Source organism: Camarhynchus parvulus, chromosome 10 (genome assembly GCF_901933205.1).
Source record: "Camarhynchus parvulus chromosome 10, STF_HiC, whole genome shotgun sequence".
Classification (NCBI taxonomy): domain Eukaryota; kingdom Metazoa; phylum Chordata; class Aves; order Passeriformes; family Thraupidae; genus Camarhynchus; species Camarhynchus parvulus.
Genome location: NC_044580.1, coordinates 9,786,599 through 9,810,519, shown reverse-complemented (window position 1 = coordinate 9,810,519; position 23,921 = coordinate 9,786,599). Strand labels below are relative to the sequence as shown.

General features: G+C 41.7%; 1 protein-coding gene across 4 annotated transcripts in view; it reads left to right on the top strand.

The window, feature by feature from the left end:
- Positions 1–19,820, top strand: part of FBN1 (fibrillin 1) — a 144,875-nt gene extending 125,055 nt beyond the window's left edge. For all 4 annotated transcript variants that reach the window (XM_030954970.1, XM_030954973.1, XM_030954971.1 and 1 more), the window contains exons 51-66: positions 1,325–1,474; positions 2,849–2,914; positions 3,617–3,733; positions 4,084–4,203; positions 5,832–5,954; positions 6,383–6,514; positions 7,133–7,258; positions 7,811–8,017; positions 8,612–8,737; positions 8,953–9,075; positions 9,938–10,054; positions 10,811–10,939; positions 11,742–11,861; positions 14,699–14,930; positions 15,961–16,135; positions 16,873–19,820. In XM_030954970.1, the coding sequence (XP_030810830.1) occupies positions 1,325–1,474; positions 2,849–2,914; positions 3,617–3,733; positions 4,084–4,203; positions 5,832–5,954; positions 6,383–6,514; positions 7,133–7,258; positions 7,811–8,017; positions 8,612–8,737; positions 8,953–9,075; positions 9,938–10,054; positions 10,811–10,939; positions 11,742–11,861; positions 14,699–14,930; positions 15,961–16,135; positions 16,873–17,262 (2,453 nt within the window). In that variant the 3' untranslated portion in view covers positions 17,263–19,820. The remainder of the gene's footprint in view (positions 1–1,324; positions 1,475–2,848; positions 2,915–3,616; positions 3,734–4,083; positions 4,204–5,831; positions 5,955–6,382; positions 6,515–7,132; positions 7,259–7,810; positions 8,018–8,611; positions 8,738–8,952; positions 9,076–9,937; positions 10,055–10,810; positions 10,940–11,741; positions 11,862–14,698; positions 14,931–15,960; positions 16,136–16,872) is intronic.
- Positions 19,821–23,921: the final 4,101 nt, after the last annotated feature.

Here is a 23,921-nt window from a genome sequence, read left to right as displayed (position 1 = left end):
TATAAAGAACAAGCACAACAAATTAGGGAGTGAGTTACTTTAAAGGCTTTGGAAATGATTAAATAGATACAGCATTAAATGTCTTATACACTGTGCACAGTGGGAACCACTGATGAGTAAGACCTTTATAAGGACCTCTGTAGTTTTCTTTGGCACAGAGCAGTGATGCTTGTTGACACCATAGCGAGTTCTTCCCTTCTCAGTGGGCTAAATGAAATTGTGGTTTTGGTAAAAATGAATCCAACCTGCAGTAAACATTCATCCAAGTCTTCAAACCACCATGCAGTTTGGCACAGTTACTTCACTCAACATCAAGAAAGCATGTTTTAGCTGTGTTTATGTAGCTTGTATAAATGAAGTTTCTTTTAGTCTGAGGGTTTTCTTTTCTTCAGGTAAGAAGAAAAAGATCACAAAAACCCACCAAAAAACAAAATCCTAAAAATGAATGCAGCCCAATCTTCTGCTTTTTTAACATAGGCCACTGTTCCACACAAAGTCAGGGGAAAGTGCACGCTTTCACTTTGTATGTGAATTTCAAAAGGGCTTCTTTCTATGCCCTAAAGAGGACTGTACTTTTTTTCAAATATCTGAGGCCAAGCAAAGTTTTGTTTAAAACTTCCCATTACCTAGGACTTTGTTAAAACCTGGACATTGCCCAGCATTGATGCTACAGCCGGAAAACTGGATGAGCAGCTGCTTCCAGAACTGCCCTGCTGCTGTCCCCCTGCCAGCACAGAGAGCTGCCAGCTCCCTTCCTGCTGGATGCTTGTGGTCTGTGATCTCAGTTCTGTCCAGCATCCTGGTTACCCAGCTTCAGGGAATAAAATGTGGTGCCACAGGGAGAGTTTGCTTTGTTTGTGTGTACCTCCGGAAGAATGAGGAAGGAAAGGGTTGTTGAAAATTGGCTCTCATTTTAGCACTACACAATATTGTCTTTGCAAGTTGATGATAATATCTTGACTTGAGTGATTCTTACTAGTAATAGAATATAAATTCATGAGGCAATATTCCGTTTTTTCAAAGAGGAATAAGGATAAGAGGACAGTACAGCCCTTCCACTTCTGCTGGACCAAAGAGAAAAACCCTTGCTTTTCCATACTGAAGTAGGAAACTGTTCCATAGCTTTTCTTTACTGAGGTAGGGAGCTTCCCTCCTTATTCAAATCTTCCACTGTCAGAGACAATGATGGTCCCTATTAACAGAGCTAGGTGGAAGTTGGGTGTTTTGGTGGTCTGTATCCAGTAATTTTGCAGTTAACACCTTCAAGTGAAAACTGTGCCAAGATTACTGTAACTGCTCATAACAATTTTTTTTCTCTATGCAGATCTGAGAGTGAGCTACTGCTTTACCAAGTTTGAAGATGGGAAGTGTTCTGTGCCGAAGTCCCGAAACCACTCCAAACAAGAGTGTTGCTGTGCCCTGAAGGGGCAGGGATGGGGAGATCCTTGTGAGCTCTGTCCAGAGGAAGCCGATGGTGGGTTATTGACTAGCTTACCATGTGGCCTCTCTGAGCAGAAAGGAGATTGGGATTCTTATTAGAAGGAATTCTGAATAATAATTTTCTAGAAGTGTTTAGCCCTAGTAATTGTCATAGGTCACTGTAAAGTAGATGCCATTGCTGTCTAAAAAAAACATGTCCCTTGAATAGTCAGATATCAAACATATTTCTTCTGTGCTTATAGATGTTACAGTGTTTAGGTGCTGGGTATTTAGCTATGGAGCTATCACATACAGGAAGTGGAAAGCAGCAAGTAGGTCCCTGATAGGCTCTGAGTAGCAATTCCTGCAAGACAAAAATGGAATTCTTCTAATTGTAAATAGGTACAGGAAGAGGGGTCATAAACATGAAATGTAATTTAAAAAAAAAACCCCAAACAGTTAAACTGGATCTGCATCTGAATTTTGTTATTAAGAAAATGTAAATTTGCAATCTTATCAATGTGAATGACTTGCAAAAATAGCAGGGCATAACAAAATACAGGCCTTGAGGAAGGAAAGCCTGCCTGCACCATTGCTAAAGAAACACTTTCCTTTGTAAGTATCCTTTTTAAGCCTGAGTAACTCAACATCAAGCAGCTCAACAGGGCTCTGTAGCATGGTGGTGCAATTTGCTGAACAAACTGTAATTCGTGCTGACAAATGCGGTTAACAGCGTCACTGGTTTCAGCAATACATGATTGCAGCTCATTTCATTCATTAGTCATGTAGATTTTTTGCAGAAAATCCTCACAAAAGCTGAGGTTAGAAAAGAGAATTAGAAGTGCCAGTTGCAATATTCCTCCTAGGCGTATTGCCTGTGCATGTTTCATTCCATTGACACAGACCATGTGAACCAAAGTCAGTTGAAAAGCACAGCTTATGTTGCAGCATTTCCTTGAAATGTCAGCATATGTATTTTTCACAATCCAAACTCCCAAAGGGTATCAAAGCCCCTTTTATAATCTTTTTGAAAAAGAAATAGCTTTAAGATAGCCAAGTCTGGATTAAATTATGACTTCTTCAGAAAATATAGCAAATTTTACTTTTACAACAGAAAAAATGCAGTCACTACTACTGATACTTCTAAAATAGAAATGCTGCATTAGTTTCTTTCTTAAGGAAGTTAAATACTGCTAATTATTCACAGGATTTTGTACTTATGCATACAGGAGATCAGATGAAATGTAAAGCAAACATACGATTTTTGCATGAATATAAAATGATAAGTTTATATTTTAACATACTGTTTTTCTGGACCTGAACATGAGGAGGATGAACTGGTAGCAGTGGTTTCAGGTAGTTTGTGCAGAATGCTGATTGCTAAGATAGAATTTAACATATGTTTTGATTTTTATGGGGTTTTTTTCAGAGGCATTCAGACAGATTTGTCCATTTGGCATTGGCATCCTTGTTGGACCTGGTGATGCAAGGCTGGGTAAGTGCCTGAACTGCACGATGCCACTTTTACATCAGTGTCCCTTTTCCACCCATAAGCCATTCTCCATTTCAATTGATTATAACACCTCTACAACTATTTCCCAAAGCCATGAATTCTGGAAACTTCTATACCTTTTATCTTCCCCAATTTTTCATACTGATTTCAGATGCCAGCTTGAATATCTCAAATATCAGAAATTAAACTTGTTTTAGAGCTAGGAAACTTATGTAGGATCTAGAGAATGGATCTAATGTCACGTACCATACTTGTCTTTTCTTATACAATATGTGTAGCCTATTTACAGTAAATGGTTTTAATCCTCCAGAAGTGCAAACCACGGTTTCCCAGATCCCTTCAGTACATTCTGTTCTCTCCCAAGACAAACAGCACTTCAGCCTTATTGGCAAAAGTTTGCATTTAAGGAGTACTGGATGACTACTGCTTTTCATATCTGCTGCTTTCCCTGTAGCCCCAGTCAGGGAGGTTTATATCTGACATTTAGAATCAGTTTCTTTTCTGCATTCTGAAAGCTGGCCTGCAAACAAATTCTGTGCCCTAATTCTAATATGTCAGAATTTAAATATTAGTATTTTTTGTGATCTCAGAAATATTTCTTGCCAGAACACTTGTTCTTTGAGAGAAGTCTGAAAGCTCATGAAGCCAGTTGCACTTACTGTGTTGTCTGTATTTCTGGTTAAGATGTGGATGAGTGCCTTGATCCTGATAACTGTAAATTTGGGCAGTGTATCAACACAGATGGGTCTTTCCGCTGTGAATGTCCATATGGTTACATCCTACAAGGAGCAGAATGTGTGGGTAAGTACAGCTCTTCCAGCTTCCATTTTAAAGATTCTCCTGAGTTGTTAAGTATGGCATTAAGGAGCAGTGGGGTAGTTTTATTCTAACATTTTGGAGTCTTCATCCCTGCTAGTGCTTAAGACCTGCCAGGGCAGAGCCAGAGCAATCTGCTCCAAGCTGGCCCTGCTCTGGTAACCCAGATAGCCTCTAGCAATCCCAAATTGTTTTAGGAGTCTGTGCTTCTAATTCAGTTCTTTAAGTGAGTTCTTGCATTTTCAATTTTTCTAGTTGTACATCAACAACATGGATTTTTTATCGTTTTGGTTGTGTATGACCATGTATTCTTGCCTTGGTCTAACTACTTGCAGATACTGATGAATGTGCTGTTGGAAACCCATGTGGAAATGGAACTTGCAGGAATGTGATAGGAGGCTTTGAATGCACCTGTGTAGAAGGATTTGAGCCTGGCCCAATGATGACCTGTGAAGGTGAGACTCCTGTGTTCTAAGGACTGTTGTTGTAAATCTGTTCCCTGATTTTGAAAACAGCTGAGGGGAGTAAAGCAGCTTTAAAAATAAAATATGGACCCTTGGAACAATACCTCTTTATCTGAAATGGGAAAATGGGTTCCTCCTTCCTGTATCCACCTTGAACTGTAGTATGTTTTTCTGACCGGAGCTGGGGTGGACAGACTTTCAGGTGGTATCTACCAAGGGACTGCCCAGAGAGGAGCATGTTGGGGTGCAGAACAGTTCCCAGAAGTGCTGCTTACTGTGTGTATGGTTTTTGCCTACCTCCTTGAGTGAAGAGACTCACTGTGCATGATGAAGATAGGAAATGGGCTGCTTGAGTGAGTTAGGGAAGAAACAGGGGGCAAACAGGAAAACACAAATACAGTACTTATCAATTACCATGGTACCCCTAGGTTGAATATTTTTCCTGCTTTGGTGTCTCATTTCAAAAATTAAAATTTGAAAATGCATGAAGAGAAGTAAGGAAGATCAGAGGTATAGAAGAAAAATAAATAATAATTTTTCAGTGTGGAAAATTTGGTTAAAGAGATATATGGTTTTATAAAGCTACAAGTGGTAAAGGTACCAAAAATAGAGGGACCATGTTAGACAAACCAAAGCAAATCTTTTTATATGCATGGTACTTATTTAAGTTGTGGAATCCTTTGCTGCAGAATATTAGCAAGGCTACAAGTATAAATTGACCCAGAAAGAGATTTTACAAATTTGTGGGGGAATCCATCAGTGGAAATTAAGCTTGATAGTTTGGTTGTGGCTTTTGCCTGTGGAAGTCCTTAAACTGAGAGGCTGTATCAGGGGAAACATCTCTGCATACATGGTATGAGGTTTTTAATATTCATCTGCTTCTGTTACAACCAGGGAGAGGAGAATGTCCCAGGACGTTCTGACACTGTCCTCTGACTTGACACAGCTGTTCCTAAATTATCTGCCACAATTTATTTCTTTGCAAGCCCATGCAAAAGAATGGATCTATTTTTGCATCAGATTGCAAATGCAAACTGTTTTTTTACATACAGTTAGATCTTCATTTGCTTCTCTGTGGAATTTGGATAAAAGCTCAAATTGCAGAGGAGGAGCTAGCTGAGTGCATAAACGTCACTATATAGCAGTCATTACTCAAGTAGTCCAGGCATTTTGTATGTAAATGCACTTCAAAATAATCTTTCTAGTAAGGATATTGTTTTATGGAATTCAGTTTATGAAGAATCTGAATTAGTGCATGTAGAATTTAAATAACCAATCAAAAAAAAACCCAAAACCACCTGAACCTAGGTGTGGGAAAGATATAGTTTTAACCGAGCAAGTATTTTGGCAGCATGGACCTGGAAATTACTTCCATTGGCTGCCTGCTGTTGAACTTACTGAAACTTCAGGTAGCTGTGCAAACATCCTGGTGTGTCTGGTGCCTGCTTCTCTACAGAAATCCATTAAGAGTAGAACCAAGGGTCCCCACCTATTAAAATCTAGTCCTCAGTGAACTGGGATCTGTGGTCTTGCCTGTACCTAAAGCCTGTGCACTCAAGGTTGCTGAGTTTTACACAAATGTTTCCCTCCCCCCATGGTCTTTGTCACCCCAAACCCAGATGTGAATGAGTGCATCCAGAACCCTCTGCTCTGCGCCTTCCGCTGCGTGAACACTTTTGGATCCTACGAGTGCAAGTGCCCTGGGGGGTACGTTCTGCGGGAGGACCGGAGAATGTGCAGAGGTAAAGCTCCTACCAGACTCTCACAGTTGTGAGATAATGATTTCAGTTCCTGCAGGGGCAGGGCTCTGACTCACTGCACTATTGGGCCAGAGTTTTAATCCCAGGAAGTAACTGAGTCAGAAAGAATTTGGGATGAAATTCTATGGTTTGCATTATGCACTTGATTGTACTAAGCCTGTCCTGCCAGCCAGTAAATTTACACATCTGCCTAAAGTGAGGTCATATCAGATGATACGGTTTTGTCTTGCCCTAAAAATGGGCATTTGGGAGAAATCAATTTGCTCAAGGCTAGTATATTTTATGGTTGGTTGAGAACAATAAATGTATGTGTAGATGATAGAGATTCCTAAGTCAGAATTTACAGAAATATTATTGTGAACTTCCAGGATCATGTCTCTATATAATAAAGTCTAAACCTTGTGTTTTAGATCAGAATGAATGTGAAGAAGGAATTCACGACTGTGACTCAAAACAGATGGAATGCAAAAACCTAATTGGCACCTATATGTGTATCTGTGGGCCTGGTTATCAGCGCAGACCAGATGGGGAAGGCTGTATAGGTAAGTGACACTCAAGTGTTGAAGCTCTTGAAATACACAGTTCCTCAGCAGGACTAAAAATTTTGCATTTAATGAAGTGTTAAGAAACTCAGGGGCAGAATTGCACAACTACTTGTGTAATGGATCTATTGGTGCTGTACACACTTGGTTTTGCTGTTCAGGTGTACACATCTGTGGATAGTAAGCAGAAAATCTGGGTGTGGGTGTCAGTTTGTATTGCTGCTGCTGAATGCTCTGAGGGAAGAAGGTAAGGATTTGGGTTGGTTGCTGTAGGCTTGTTTATCTCTGCTAGCAGGAATGAGAGTAGATCTGAATTTGTTTTAAACCTTGGAAGACATTCAGAACTGCAGCTGTAACTATGAAAAATGTTGAAAACCAGTGAGGAATGCAGATATAATATATATATTATACTGCAGATATAATATATATAACAGTTGTGAGCTAGATGGCCATCTTTCCTCTGAAAATTGAATAAAAAACCCCTTTAAAATATAAGAAAAAGAAAAAAATTGAAGTTTAACCAGGAATAATGCACAGCATAAAAGCTCCATACCAATCTCTTATCTACATTAATCTAATAATGGACTTGATTTTTGTCATAAATTTTCAAATATGCAGATGAGAATGAATGTCAGACCAAGCCTGGGCTCTGTGAGAACGGCCGTTGTGTGAACACAGTGGGGAGTTACAGGTGTGAGTGCAACGAGGGATTCACGGTCAGCGACAGCCAGGACGAGTGCCTTGGTAAGTCCCAACTTCCACCTGGATGAGCTGTCACTTGAATAGCTGCAATGAGGGCTGAAATTAAACTTTCAAATGTATGGTGAGAAAACACACTCTTGAATTTACATGCCTTTGGGAAGGGGCCCTCATATGTAAGTGTCCTCCTGCAAGTTCCTTCTTCCCATGCTCACCATATCCCTGCCTCAGTCAGTCCAGCTGGGGTGACTTGCTGTGAAAGCTGACTTTTCCATGGTTTCAGTCAGCCAGGAGCTGCTCTGACATTTCTTTGGTCCTGATTTTCAGCCAGTTTTTTTTCTCTAGGTTCAAACAGAAACATACATTTTATTAAGCATATTGTAACTTCTTGTCTTCCACCTTTTGCTAAATTTCTTGTCTTTGTTTCCCTTAGATGTCATTCTCTCGTTCTTACTGCTGGTTGTCTTTCACTCTCAGTTCCGCAGTCTCAGGGTGAAGTATGCCCTTTCTCTTACATTTCTGACTAAATTCCCAAAATCTCTTGACCCTCTGGGATTCACCATTAGGATTCTCTGTGATGCACAATTTGTTTTCCAGACAACAGGGAGGGCTACTGCTTCACTGAAGTCTTACAAAGTATGTGCCAAATCGGATCGAGCAACAGGAACGCTGTCACCAAGTCAGAGTGCTGCTGTGATGGTGGCCGAGGCTGGGGGCAGAACTGTGAGGTCTGTCCCTTCCCAGGCACCGTGGCTTTCAAGAAGCTTTGCCCTCATGGCCGAGGATACACATCCAGTGGAGCAGGTACTTTTCATTAAATGATCTCTTAGACAATGCTAAATTAGGTGATAAATTATAAACTCTCTTTTTGCATATTCAAACACTGTAATGTCCTAAATGTTTTGAGTATCAGCTGAAATTTTCTGAGATTTTTCGTGTTGACTGAGTATAGTCCCTTGGGAGGATGGTGCACAGCCAAAGGCCCTGGATGATGAGGCATCCATCCCATCTTGGCAGATACTTGCTTTATGTCCTGGTTGACTGACATGCTCTCAAATGGGAATTTGCATCTCACATTTGAGTGTGTTGCAGGCACATGTTGATAGCTGTTTGTTTACATGAAGGCAAAGGGATGTTTGATTTGTGAAGGCTGATACATGATCAGCTTCAGTTGTTCCCTTCCACTTACAGCTTGTTCACTGCATAAGAAAGTTAAATTAATGCTCCAGTCCATATTTTTCCACTTACTATTTCTCCTTAAATCTATGCAATATTTCACTATTTTATGTAGTTATTTTATGTATGGTGTGGGTTTCTCTGTGTCAAGTCACAAGAACCCATTGAAGCTGTACAAAATCAGTTTTGTTCCATTGAGAGCTAACCCTTGTTTAATTGCAGATATTGATGAGTGCAAGGTTATTCACGACGTCTGCCGCAATGGCGAGTGCATCAATGAGAGGGGAACTTACCATTGTCTTTGCAATCTGGGCTATACTACAGATGTCACTGGCACTCTTTGCATTGGTAGGTTTTGCATTGTGGTGTTTGTATATAAAGTTTATTACTAAGAGAGGACTTGAAGAAATAAATAGAAAACTTTTGAAAAATGAGAAAATAAAATGTCACTTGTTAATGCTTTGGGGATTTGTATTTCCTTCTGATCTATCCTGAACATTTTGTAAAACATTATCACAAATCTTGATTACCAGCACTGAGGTATCTGGTTTTGCTTCTTGTAGATCTGAATGAATGCAATGAGTCTCCAAAACCTTGCAATTTCATCTGCAAAAACACAGAGGGGAGCTACCAGTGTTCATGTCCAAAGGGATACATCCTGCAAGAAGATGGGAGAAGCTGCAAAGGTAAAAATCAAGAAAAGACTTTACGGTAGAAACTGTGTTTCTCAGGCAAAAATAATTGCAAGGGCGTTTAAATGATGCAAATCTGTCTCCTTGATTCATGTGAGTACTTCCACTAAAGACAGTGGAAGCGGCTTGCACAGGATGGAGCTGGTATTTCAGTTAACTCCTTTTTAATTTGGATGAACAACAGATGGATGGGAATTTTTGTAGGTTGATGGCAGCTAATCTTCAAAAGATTTTGTAATTAATAATATGTAGGATTGTTCTCATTTTGGTAAGCTTTTTGGTTTAAGCCATATCATTCAGTGATAAATGAATCTTACTGGATGCAAAGGTGGTTTGCAGTACATTGCCCAGCATCAACAGAACTTTTACCGTTGCTTTTGCAGCATGCTGGATAAGGCACAGCAGTGCAGGAGAGATTTTGGAGTATTCTTTAGAATTCCATACATTTATGTGTCTTGGTAACTAAGATTTGATTAAAACCACACAAATTAGAGCAGCAATTCTAAATTTGGCATGCAGAATGACAGTGTACTTTGTTATTAGCATTTCAATATTTCTTTTGGAGTAATAGTGTGCTTCAGTGCAAGGCCATTTTCCAGTCTGCCAGATCTCATGAAGATGGTAACTTCCCATTTATTGGCTGAGCAGACATTTATTACATCACAGAAACTTTCAGACAAATGTGAGTGGTGTCTGCAGTTCAGTGTTAGCATGGACACTTATGTAGCTCCAAAGTCCCATTCCTTAAATGTGGGGCTTCATGTAAGACGAACTGGAAACCAGTGTGATTTATTTGTAATCACTTATTTCTGAGGCCAGGGAATATAATTGAAAGATGTTTTCTTGGTTTTTTTAGATCTTGATGAATGTGCAACAAAGCAGCACAACTGCCAGTTCCTTTGTGTCAACACTATTGGGGGATTCACTTGCAAATGTCCTCCTGGATTCACTCAGCACCATACAGCCTGCATTGGTAGGTGGTGTGGGAAGGTAGACATAGATTTGGGATTTATTATTGACCCTTACTCCAGAAGCAAAGTAGCAAGAAGGTAAAATCATCTTCCTGAGGAATCAAATGGAAACATAAACCAGATTCTGATCCTAATCCCACCAGAGATGCAAAGAGGCCCCTTCCTCCTACCTTCCCTTGCTTTCATAATCTGTCTTTGAATTTTGCACTTGCAAGAAACATCCAGTACAAACACCACTTTTTAATTCTTGCCTTACCCTTTCTTAGGCATTGAGCAAAATTAGTTCTATTTTTCTTTTTGTAGCTCATTGAGATCATATCAAGGCTTCTTGAAACAGCTATGAAATATACATTTCTGCAGTTGTCCTCTGATCACATAGCCATTGGGTACATGGAAATGTTAAACTAAACTCCTTCCTCCTGCAAAACACACTTTCTGCTCTGCAAGCTGGATCCTGTTTCTGTGTCAGTTTGAGGATCCCATGGTATTGGTGTGAATTTGCAGGTGTTTGGAGACCAAACCATCAAACTTCATATTTTGGTGAAGAAAAGAAAGTTTCCCTTCCAATTACTTTTGTGTTTCCAAACTCAAAAGAAGGCAGTGTAAACTTTCCTGTAATGCAAAGTGAGAACCTGGAAGGGCAGTGGGACACCTATGTGCCTTTACCTCCTGCCACAACCCCTCCATCATCAGCATGGCCAAAGCATCAGCTCTGAAATGACAGCTACAGACTAACACTGAGCTCTGCTTTCCCCCAGACAACAACGAGTGTGCTACTGAGATCAATCTCTGTGGGCCAAAGGGCATTTGCCAGAATACACCAGGAAGTTTTGTTTGTGAGTGTCAACGTGGCTTCTCACTTGATCAAACTGGGCAGAGCTGTGAAGGTGGGTACAACACAGTGCATTTCACTTGGCCTTCTCTTGCTTCCTTAATCTTCTTTCAGCCATAATGTCACCCAAGGAGTAAGCACCAAAATCTGCAGAAGTAAGCATGTGTGGGTTGAAGCAAGGGGGGAGTACAGAAATTTAGCAACAAGGCAGTATTTCTCTTCATGGGCCAGAAAAAAATGGATATATTGTGGGATTCTAAAGAACTAAAGGACAGATATTTTCTGAGGAGATGTAGCCTGGAATGTTTTAGTTTAAGTGTCATAAGTTCAGTGAACTTCTTTTGAATCCTGCATGGGTTTCTGAAGGATTCAAGGACAGGAAGTCTTGCATCTCCAAGGTGACCTGCTAAAGAGAGAGTTCAAGGGCTGTAGACTTATTGCTCTGGGTCCTTAGAGCCTTCTCCTGGGACAGAGTTTGGGCTGTTTTGAGAAGAGGTGTCCTGGGATTTTTGGGTTGGATGCCTGGGTAAAAGCAAGGGTCTGTCTGGAGCTGGGACCCTTGGGAAGGCATTAGGAATCTCATATACAAATAGCTTTCTCCTGTCTGCTCCACTGCAGAATGCAAAAACTGAAATTTTTTGCTGAATGTGAGAGCTTTCCATGGTTTTCAGCCCTGTATTACTTGCTGTGGAGCCACAAATCCAAACCCAAAAGGCCCATAGTGGTCAAATTTTTGGAAGATCATGAAATATATATCTATGATAAATGAATATACATGATTATTTGTAACATGTTTTCCAAATACAGCATAATTTGAGCTTCTCTCCCAAAACTCAGAGTGTGTTTCACCCTTTTAGATGTTGATGAATGTGATGGTAACCACCGCTGTCAGCATGGCTGCCAAAATATAATTGGAGGATACAGGTGCAGCTGCCCACAAGGATATCTCCAGCATTACCAGTGGAACCAATGTGTTGGCAAGTCACTTTTGTAAATTCATACATTAAAATGCATGTTACTTTAGTTAGCAGCAAGAAGTGAAGGGCAATGGTGCAGTTTGACATACTTTCTTTTGTGATTATAATTTGCTAAATTCAGCAGTTTCATTACAAGTGTGTTCTCCTGTGAAGGCAGAGTGGGTATGAAGCACACAGTAACCCATGTCCTGGTTCAAGAAGTGTTTAAGCACAAAGCTATCCTTGAGGGTGCTAGAGGCTGTATTGACTTTGAGGAAACTCGTGTTGCTCATGTATTTTGTGATCTGAACAAAGGAAGTCTTACTCAGCTCTGCAATGGTTTCTGCTTGGACAGAGGTCCTGTCTAAGAGTGGATGGTGGATTGAGCCTGGAACTCTCAGAAATACAACTTTGGATTGTTAAATCATAAAATTCAGCTTCTGGCTCCAAGAATCTCAAAATCCATTAAAATCCTACTTGATCTGTGCTTTTGTCATTCTTACATTTAATGGGCTTCATGCAAGTTAGCCTTGTGTGGTTACCCAGAGTTGTGTTCTCTTGAGAACAAAGAGCTTTATAACTTTTTGTTTGGCTTTCTTTGCTCTCAGAAAGATAGAAATGCCTTACCTTTTTATCACTGTGGTGCTCCAGGGAGGTCTCTGCTTTTAATTGTGCTTACCAAACCTCCTGACATTATATGCAGGCTTTGCTGTGACATTTGCTTTGCTCTAGCACTCTATGCCTGTAACATACAAGGAACACAAACATATGGGGGTTTTGAATGTTAATTCAATTAGCAGAGTTTAGGGTTAAATTAGAATTTAATCTGCAGGAGAATAAAAATCCCCAAGAAACCAGCACTGTCATGTCTGGCTGCTGGAGGACACTGCAGAATCTGAAGAAGTGCAGTGTTGAGTTTTGTGAAACATCTTGGCTGTTTCCAGGTGTTCCTGGGTGAAAACATTGAACTAAATGTATTTCCAAACCAGGTGTACATTGCTATTCCAGCTTTTGAGGCAATTGACTACTGTTTAGTCTATAGATTATGGTTTATACAGGGAATACCAGTTTAAAAATGCACAAGCACTGGGTTTTGTCCCATTGAAAGAAAGGTGCCAGCCTTGGCACCAAAAGTACTGGTCCACCAGAAAATTCACCAGAGAAAATTCTTGAGGGCCACACCCAGGGCAAGCCTCAGCCAGTACTTCCACCTTCTTGGACATGGGGCAGTCCAGGCAGAAATCCAAGGCTGCAGGGAATGAGGTTTGGGTCTCTGTGTCCTCGTGGCATTTCTCCTTCCTGCTGAAGCTGAGCACAGCAGAGCTGTGTGTTACAGAGCACAGGAGAGCAAGGCTGGTGCCTGACAGCACAGCTTGTGCCGTCTGAGGATCCCAAAACTTTTTCTTCATATTTTTTTTCTTCTGACACCCACCCAAATATGGGAATTAATCTCACTAGTGTCCCCTTTCTTGCCACTGTGGAGTGTGGTGAAGTGAGCATATCTGCTTTTGGTGCAGTAACTTCCTGTAGCCCAAACAAGCATTTATGATGTTGGTGTAGTTGCTCTGAGGTGTGAGAGACACTGAAGCATCTCTGAGTTAATGGCAAACCCTTACAGGCTTAGGGAACACAGGATTCAGCCCCAGGTTTTAATACCTTGTGGTCTCCACGTGTTCACATTGTACTGTCTATTCTTAAGAACTGTATATTCTTAAGATACTTATCTGGATCTCCTGGGTGTACCACAGGGGAGGAATCCATGTGCTAGGTTTTTCCGTGACAATTCCTTCATATTCCTTGGCAGTCCCAACTCTGCACACAGTTTGTGTCTTTTTTAGCCTACTTAATGAATCGTTCAGGGATTTTTTATGTTGCTGCAACACATTTAGATAATCACTGAAGAATGCTTTGGTTCCTCCCATGTCTTGTGCTGTCTGTGACTGCATTCCCTGCCCAGGCACTTCCACAGTACACCACATTGTGAATCAGGCTGCAAGAAGCAAAGACATTGCTTTTAAACGAAGAACAAAGAGCCACATTGTTTGGAAAAAGACAATTATGCTCTGACTTATTACTTACTCTCCTGTAACCTGGATGTTGAGGTCAGAGATGCTGCTCTGTACTTCCCAAATGCAGTTTCTTATGTGTGCACACCCCCACAATGTACATATATTTTATCACAGAAGATGGAGAACAATAACATTCAGAATTTTTGAAGCAATTTGCCACATCAGACATAAAAAATCAGACCAGCTTCATTTCAAAAAGTAGCCATTTTCAGTAAAGAAGCCTGAAGTGACCTGAAACTCCTACAGTGCCACCCTTAGGAAGTTTGGAAAAGGACTGGTTCAAAATATAACAGTGTTTTGTATCTATAGCTGGTTTTGTTTTTATTTTACTACTTCCCATATCTTACCCATGTCTAATATTTAAATGTAAGTGTGTAGGGAAGTATTTTCAATCCCTGGAAAAAGTGTCAGAGCTTGATTCCTTACTCTTTTTCCTTTAATGTTGAATAGCACTATGAACAAGTGATTACTTGACCAGCTTGTTGGCTGTACAAAGTTTTATCCTTCTCAGCTATTTCTGTAAAAACAAGCCATCTTCTCTGTTTCGCTGCTCTTCAGAGCATGACCTGACATGGCATGAAATATCTTCTGTAGAGCAGCCCCAGTGTTGCTGTTGTGCACTTGTAGTCATCTCCCAGGGACCACTGCCCCAGCCAAGAGGAAGGACAAGCCCAATTTTCTGTGTCCACTTGAGGTGGCAGCACATTCAGCCAAGCATGACCTATACAAGGGGTAGGCTGGACTGTACCTGGGTAAAAGTTAACATGGTATATTCTGCTTCTTTTCCAGATGAAAATGAATGTCTCAGTGCACACATTTGTGGAGGAGCATCCTGCCACAATACTTTGGGAAGCTATAAATGTATGTGCCCTACTGGATTTCAGTATGAGCAGTTTAGTGGAGGTTGCCAAGATATCAATGAATGCGGTTCTGCACAAGCCCCATGCAGTTATGGTTGTTCAAACACTGAAGGTGGCTACGTCTGTGGGTGTCCACCTGGTTACTTCAGAATAGGACAAGGGTAAGGGATTCTCATTTTAAACTAACAGATACCAAGGGGACATGGTCCACTCCTTTCTTAGCAGTGGAAGCAGCAGAACCAGGGGGATTGTCAGCAATTAACGAGGGATGGGATTGGGAAGGTGCTCAAGAGTTGGATGCACCTACTGATTTTGGAGATTGGAGGGGGGAGGGGAGGGTGGGGAAAGGTAACCATGGAAAGGGAGGGGTTTAATGCTTGAAATTTGGTCAGGGCTACCAGGTTTAATCCTCCATTTTAAACTACTGCTTTCACCTCTCCTGCATACCCCAGCAGTCTGCCGAGTCCTCTGAGGTTGGCACTTGGGAGCTCGTACTCCTTGTTGTGATTCACTTGTCTCCTTAAAGAGGAACAAAACAAACATTAATAATAACACCCCCTACCAGCTGCAAAAAGAAATTGCATTATACAAGAGGTTTCACCTGCTGGTTGGAATAACAGCTCTGCATGCTCTTAGTTTCTTGTATGTTCCATATTCTTCTGTGTTTCAAATTAATATTTTTTAAATAAATGCTTTATCAATAAAACAAATTTTCCTTTGCCCCAGTGGGCGTATTAGGGCTGTACATCATATAGGACCAAGCAACCCAAATGGAAAGCAGAAAGATTGTGGTTTAAAGTTTGTAAGTGACTAAAAGCTTTGGGATGCATTATGAAAGACCTCACTCTCCAGACTTTTCAGCAGTTGTTGAAAATTGGTCTCTTTAAATGTGTTCCAGGCTGGATAACAGAAATTACTAACAACAACTCAGAGCTTAAGCCTGTGTTTTTAAGACTGTTAAATATTGGCAGGTCTCTCTTGGGCAAAAACACATGAAGGCAGATTCTTGAAATAAAGAGTGGCCTCATTGTGATTCAGTGAGAATTTTGTCTGTTGACTTTAGCAGAAATTTTTCCTAGGAAATGAATGCAACATGATTGCTTAATTATTTGTACTTAAAGTCCCCCAAATGCAGCTTTTGATAAGATCTGTGTCTCGCTGGAGTTAATTTTGAATTTCTTCCTTCCTCAGACACTGTGTTTCTGGAGTGGGGCTAGGCAGAGGTCAAGGACAAGAGCTTTCACTCAGTGGAGAAGTAGATGACAACTCCCTCTCTCCAGAAGCTTGTTATGAATGTAAAATTAATGGCTATCCCAAGAGAGGAAGGAAGCGCAGGAGCACTAATGAAACTGCAAGTGAAGCAGAGGTAATTGACCCTTTCTGGGGGGAAAGAGTTTGTGGCTGTGTTGTGAAAGCTGGACTCAGAAGGATGTGTGCCAAGAGACAACCCCTCAGGGAAAATCTACACCCTAAATTAGACCAAAGCTGGTTTTGGATGTCAGGTAGTGTTTTTGTCTCAGAAGTGATAAAGAGCTTCCCTTGCTTTCCAAATGAAAATGTTACAGCTTGTGCTGAACATGTCTGAAATGTTACCACCCAGTCAGAGGTGAAGGGTGAGGCTGCTTTTCCAGCACTCTGCTGCACCTGTGGGCTGCCCTGGCTCCACACTTCGCCCAAATGAATCTTGCAAAGCAGAAAATCCCCATTGAAATGCTGTGGCTCCCTCACAGACCCTGCTCTCTTTCACAGCTGTTCTCTCAGCCTGTGGCTCCCCTGGCAGAGAGGAGGAGGGTGCTCTCTTTGCAGGAGTCTGGTCGCAGGCTCCCAGCATGCAGGGGCTTCAGCTGTCGGGCAGCAAGGCACGTGCACAAAAACTTCCAGTGCGTGCCTCGGGCTCCTCTGACCCACATAGCAGTGGTGACAAGCTCTGTGCTTCATCCTGAGGAGTCCTAGGCCCATAAGAGTAGATTTGACAGAGGCTGTTACAGAACGTCCTTCTAAAAATTGTCTAATTAGTAATGAATGACCTGGGCAAGAAATACACAGAGGCACATGTGAAATGCTCTCTGACAAAGCCAACTGACATCCCTTGTTCTTGTGCAGGATCAGCAAGAGCTGGAACCACCGATCAGTCTTGCCAGCTGGGACATTGAGAAAGCAGCGGTCTTCTCCATCAACATCTCGGATCTGAGTAACAAAGATCGCATCCTGGAGCTGCTCCCTGCCCTCACAACACTGACAAACCATAACCGATACTTAATTGACTCCGGAAATGAAGATGGTTTCTTTAGAATCAATAAGAAGGACGGGATAAGTTACCTTCATTTCACAAAGAAGAAGCCAATGCCTGGAAATTATTCATTACAAATCAGTAGTATTCCACTCTATAAAAAGAAGGAACTTAACCAGCTTGAAGCGAAACATGACAAAGACTACCTCAGTGGTGAGCTGGGAGATAACCTGAAAATGAAAATTCAGATATTGCTTCATTAATTCATCAACCAAAGACCAAATAATTAAACCAAAGATAGATAGGTAGGACTGAATATTCCTCCCAATCAGATTCTCCATATCATAGGTACAATCTTACATGAGTACATTTGTATGAACAAGCACTATCGTATTATTACATAAACAAGGTACAGGATGAATACGTGAGCTCAAAACTACCACTTCCTCAGGCTTTTACGTGTAGCTGAGCTACCTTGATATGTTGAATCTTGAAAACTGGGACTTTTATCATTGGAAGTTGGCCACTGATGCTGAGACACGTCATCATTTCAGCAGAGGTGCAAGAATGTGCTTTCAACGGATGGACAGCTCTATTTTTGTAATTCTTAAACTTCGCTTCTCCAACTACAACTTACTAGGTCAGCCATTTATGATATCCATTTGGTGCTAGTAAATTTTCAACCTAGATTTATAAATGCACTGTAATATTTACACAACTTAGAAGCCAAAATTGCCATTATTCAGTCTAAATACTTCAATCAACCAAAGTTAGCTCAGTAGTTTATCTCAGTTATGCCTATAATACATTACATGTAAATTAAGTGTGTGTATACTGTAATCATGCTATTTTTATCAATGAAGCATTTGTAAACTAGATTAATAATACCCTTAATGTGAGGGTTTGTAATGGTGCTTATAAGACCAACTACTTGTTAACTGTATACACAAACCTGATGATAAAGTTTCTGTGACTTGCCAAAATGCACTGAGGTCAGTAGGGACCATTAAACATTCTCAAAAGTCAGATGACAATCAGTGCCATCCTACACCATGACATATTGTAACATGTCAAGAGTACCCATAGCCATTCATATCAACAAGGGTTCAATGTCATAAATGTCACAATAAAACAGTTTTTTTTTTTAGTTTATTCTGTGGCCTTGTGTTTTTGCTAAAAGTGTGATAAGCTGCATTCTTATACTTCAGGCATTATCTGTAGGGTTGTCTTTGTATCTGTCTGTGTGTCCAGGTGATTCCTCCTTGAGGGAGCTGCTGCTGTTCATTCTTCATGCAAAGAAAGAACAGAAGAAGTACAGAAACCTTCACAAATCTGAACAGCAGTGGACCTCTCTCAAGTTACTCTGTGGCTCCAGAAAGGAAGCGAGAACATTTCCAATGACTTGACCTGAGTAGTCCGGTCAAAAAGTAATCTGACAGCCAAAACACGCAGAAGTGGATGTCAAATCATTATACAGAAAACACAGTTAAGGTTGAAAAAAGCCACTATTGTTTGCTAAAACTGCCTTAAGATATTCCTTCTTTTACCCCCACTTCAACAGTTACTGTCATATAACCCAAGACTGATAACAGAGGAATAATCCAATACCAGAAACCACTACAAGCTTTAGATATGGGTTTTAATATCAAGTGAATTATTCAGTGATGTGGGTGTACTTGTATGTGCAAATGCCATGGTGTATCTTTTAGCAGCAGTGGCAGAACATTGTACCTGAGGTGTAATGCTATAAAATCTGGAAGAAAGAAGCACTGAAACTGCTGCTGGGACAGCACTGTAGTTGATAGAGGGAACATGTATTGAGCTATAATAGCTTTGGAAAGGAAATGTACTCCTATAATTCACCCCAAATTGTATTATTGCTCTCTGTGATTTCTTCTGCATAACAAATTTGCATAACATATATAAAAAGCAAGCTTGTGCACAGGATTACTTTGATATTTTTAATAGACTGTGTCTGGATTTTATTTATTAGTGTGCCAAAATGTTGAACATTGTATTTTTTCCATATGTTGCATAACTGTGGCAAGATATAATCAGAACTTTACAGCTGTAAATGGCACTCCTATATCAGCAGGTTGGGGATGATTTTTAGTGCCAGTGTGCATGACTGTATAGTTTATAGGTAAGTGTACCATTTAAGTATTTTTTCTCAGCCCCTAAACACTGAGAGGAACTGAGAAGGACGATTTCAGAAAAACCTGTCAGGAGTCTATCCAGTAGACTTGGTTTACATTTAAGCTCCATGTAACACCTTATGATGCCAAAGGTTCTTTGACTGTGTTCCAGCAGCCCCAGTGTTGCCCACTCCATTCTGCAAATTGCCTTTGCTATGCTTCAGAAACAAGAAATCTCGACAGTAGCTCTTTAAGTCATTTAAAAATGGAAAACCCAGATGTGCTGTACCAATCTGCACATAAAAATCCACCTTTTTTTGTACATTATTCATGTGTCTCTTTGCAGCAATGTCCTTTAACTGATATATAATTTTTGTTTCTTGGTTTTAGTTGCTGTATGTGTATGATCATTTCCGTTAGTTTGAATATTGGCAGCTTCCTTGGCGTCTCAGTGAAGCACAAGGGTTGCACAATAACATTGCATGCAACCTGCAATTAAAAAGTGGGTTGTAACTTGCAGTGTGATTTTGAAACAATCTGCTGTATTTCATTTCATAGTGGGACCCCAGAATGACTCTAAACACTAGACAGACTGAAGTAGAGGTTTTTCTAAATGTGTATCCTTGCAATTAAAGGATATTTTTCAAATTCAAGGAAATAACAAAATGATTAATCATTTGAAATAAGAGTGGCTGACCTCCACTGCAGTTGTGCATATGACTCTGCATAGATGATTGCATGGATAATAAATCTAATTTTTGGTTAACAGATTTTAACAAAGATGGCTTGTTACTGTACACAGCAAATCATTCTCTTATTGTGTGTTGTAACAGTATCTTGTAAACTTGACATCCCACGTGTATTTTGGCAGAACACCACTGTTTCCACAGTCTCTCTTTTAAGCTGACTTTCAAAGAACCCCAAGTATTTGCTTTCTTATGGCAGGTCTTGAAGGGTCATACTCAGGTTTTCTCTAAGATAAATATTCTATGCTGTGATTCAAGTTCAGCTTTGTGCTTTGGAAGAGCTAATCAGGTCAAGGCTCCTCAGCACAGACAGGCCTGAGCTGTTTGGAGCAAGGTGCCACAGTTCATGTTCAGCAGCTGCCTGTACCTTCCTGGGCCCAAGCTGGGCACTGCCAGTCCCTGCCAGCAGCACCACAACAGGTAAGTGCATCACAAGGCACCAAACCTGCTGCTCTAGACTAAGCTGGAGGTGGTGGTGCTGGCATTACAAAAGCTTTCTCACTACTTTTAAAAATTGATGTTGGCTGTGAAGGAATGGCCACTTGAGCCATTAAATCCTCACAGTACTCTTGTGGACCTGATGGTCTCTGCCCAAATCAGCGAGGTTAACAGCCTATGTTGTGCTGCTACTTTCTGACTAGGCACCAGATGAAGAGAAGAGAGCTTCTCACTTCACTGTGATGAGAAAATCTTGTCTTTTCAGTTACAGACAGGAAGCCAGAGTTCAGCATTGGATGAGGCTGGAGCTGCAGGAGCTGTGACCCCTCTCAGTGCCCCCCCAGCTGCACTGTGCCAGGTAGGACAGGAGATAATGGGACACACCAGCTTCAAAAAACTGGGACATCTGAACCCAGGATCTTGTCTACTTCAGTCTCTCCCCAGAGCAAATCTTGCAGCTTTTCTGCTTGCAGGAGTGGCCAGGAGCTAAGGCCAAGATATGATGTACACCTGATTAATCCAGTAAATCCGGGTTGGCAGTGTCCTACCAGAGTAGTTGCCCAGAGTAAGCCCTCATGTTATCACAATCTTGGCAGACTAGCACTTGGCTAAAACCCTTGTGTTCAGAAAATCCCAGAGCTTCTAGTTGTTGCCTGTGGCCTGAGCATATTGGATGCCTGCAGAGACCTGTGCAGCCCCTGTGCAGCTCCTGTGGTTACACAGAGCTGCCTGGAGGGCTCTGTGTGCAAACCTCATTGGCAACTCAGGTCTGGGATGTCACGTTAACCTGTGGGATTGTGCTGGTTTGGGATGCTGTGAGAACTTAAGACAGGGCAAGCAGACAGGTGTGATTTGGGGCAAAATATGCTATCATTTACACAAATGAAAATGTGAATGATTGCAGAGGTTGCAGTAGGAACAAGAGGGAAAGAAATAGGGAGAGGGTAGAATGCTGCAGTAATTCAGTGGCCCAAAGTGCTCCAATGCATGTTCTGTTTCACTCACATGTGCTGGTTCTGCACAAGCCCTGGTGCTTTGTGCTTCTGAATTGTCCCTTGCAGGTCCCCAGGCAGGTGCTGCAGGGACCAGCAGCTGTCCCCACAGAGCAGGACATGCCCAGGCTGCTCTCAGAGCAGGCAGAGGCACTGCTGGTGCCAGGCTGGTGGAGGTGGTCCCCATTCGCCAAGGCTGGTGCTGCTCCTGGAGGCTTTGAAATCTAATCCCTCAGGAGCAGGCTGTGTGCTCTGGTTTGCCTGAAGATGAGACCCTCTTTCTGTGCAGCAAAAATGTTGAAGATATTTATGACTTCAGCTCTGACAAATTCCAACTATCTGCTTCTGTTGTCCTTAAAACTTGCCAAATATTTCACACCCTCATAACAAATGCTTTTGAGGAATATCACACCCAAGCCAATTTCTCAGTTATGAGCTTCCCATTGAGTTCAGAAGAGGAACCTTGGGGCCAGAGAGGTCAACAAAGTGTTTATTTTTGTATTTTGGGCTATCCTTTCTATTTCTACTGTGCTGTGTGACAGGAAGTGTCTGCAGAGGCCCAGGCTGCCTGACCAGTGGGAGTGTGCTGGCAAAGCTGGGCTGCTGCCCTGTGCTGGTGCCAGCCAGTTCGGTGCGCGCCATGGCTGCTTGTTGGTGTGCAGCCGAGTCCTCAACCTGCTTAGACACGTGCCCATATGTGCACATAGAAATGGAGGTGGTTTTGTCTGAAGAGTCTAGACAGATACTGTATCACAGGCCAAAGTGATGCTGTGATAAGTCTTTGTTAAGTACAAGGAAGGGCTTTTCCCCTTTCTTGGGCTGGACCTTTCCCATGCACGTGGCAGCAGTGCTGGCCCAGCCTCTCCCTGGCTTGGCTCTCACATCTGCAGGTTTGTTTGTTTATGAGCTTCTCTATGGCTCCCAGGGCTGTAGGATGTTCCTCGCTACACCCTTGTGAGGTTGGGATGTGTTTGTCATCCTTGTTTTACAGGACAAGAACTGAGAACCAGATGTTTTGGTTTGGGAGAGCTCATAGGCAATGGCTGTTCTGCCAGGACTAACTCCAAAATACTGAGGTGTCCCTGGAGAGGAGGACAAGAAACCACAGGGGCTCATCAGCCATGACAGCCCCAGCTGGCATAAAGCCATGGGAACTGCCCCTCTTCACTAAAATGCATCTCAGATGGAGCCTGCTGGAGCTCGGGCCATTCCCCACACTCTTCAGAAAGCCAGGAGCATGACCCCGTGCCCTAGCACAGAGCCCCTGCAGAGTCTCTTCCCATAGATACCCCACCCAGGATCCTGCCACTTAGTTTAAAAAAACTAAGCAAAACCAGTGTCAGTTTTTTATAATTTACTGCAAAAAAAGATTTTGGGTAAGACCAGCAGGCTGCATGGAGATAATCGAAAGTGACACTGCTGGTGAGCAGGACCTGGGCTCTGCCAGCCTGCCTGGCTTATCACTCCAGCTGCTGGATGAACCAGACAGAAAACAGGGCTACTGCTTAGTTTTCTTTGGAGATTGAGTCTTTATCCCTGTAATATCTGTGTGAAGTGCTTCAGGGTGATTTTTTTTTCATCTTTGACAACCCAGGAGAAATTATTTTTTTAAATCAGCTCAACTGGGGCTGAGTTTGACTGTAACTCCAGTCCAGCACATGATTGAGCTGGTGAGCTTGGACAGGTAGGAAAGCTGTCTGGACTTCTCTGTGTGTGCTTGCAGCTCTGTATAAATGTGTTGTTATTATAATCATAATAAATACTAGAGCCGTGAGAAATGTCTATAACCCAACCCAAATCAGGTGAAACTCCCCTGGTTTTGGGTTTCATTACAAACTCGAGACTTGGGCCAGGTTTGTGGAGGTTCATGAACCTCTCTGAAGCTGGGCTCAGTTTCAAGCAATAATAGTCCAAGTTTCAGGCAAATCTAGGCCAAGTTTTGAGTAAATTTGGAATGAACTTTAGGTGAATAAAAAATGATTTATGGTTTTAGGTTGAAACGATATCAACGATGAACTTTTTGCTTGGTTTCAACCTGTAACCAGGAAATCTTGGCACTTTGGCTGTTTCACTTTGGTTTTGATTTTAGACCATCAAAACAAAACAACCAGAGCAAAGAGGTGAGTCTCAAGACAAATCATGCAGAAACTGGTTTACAGTATGGGAGCCCAAAGCCCTGCACTGCACTGAGCACCAGCACTGAGATCTGTTCCCCACTGCAGGTGGAGTCTCAGGCCATGGGAGCTGCTGTATGCCATGGAAAAGTTTCAGTGACGGATGTCTGGAGGTCCTGAAGAGACCTGGTCTTTATCTTTAAACCATGTGCCATCTGTGTGTTTCATGGTTTAAGACTGAAAGCAGCACCCAGAAATGGAAGGGAGAAAAAAAGGCTGAGAAAATCCTACACATGTGATCAGGGCAAGGGTAAGGAACCAGGAAGCAGAATTATAATTTGAAAGTTCACTCTTCAATAAAGCCAGCTCTGTGTGAATTTGTCTGTTTTACATTTGCCCTATAATATGATTATGTCATTTAGGAGACTGAATTTACTACAGATCATGTTGTGGCCCATACACAGGCAAACTCCACACTCCTATATCCCAAAATATCC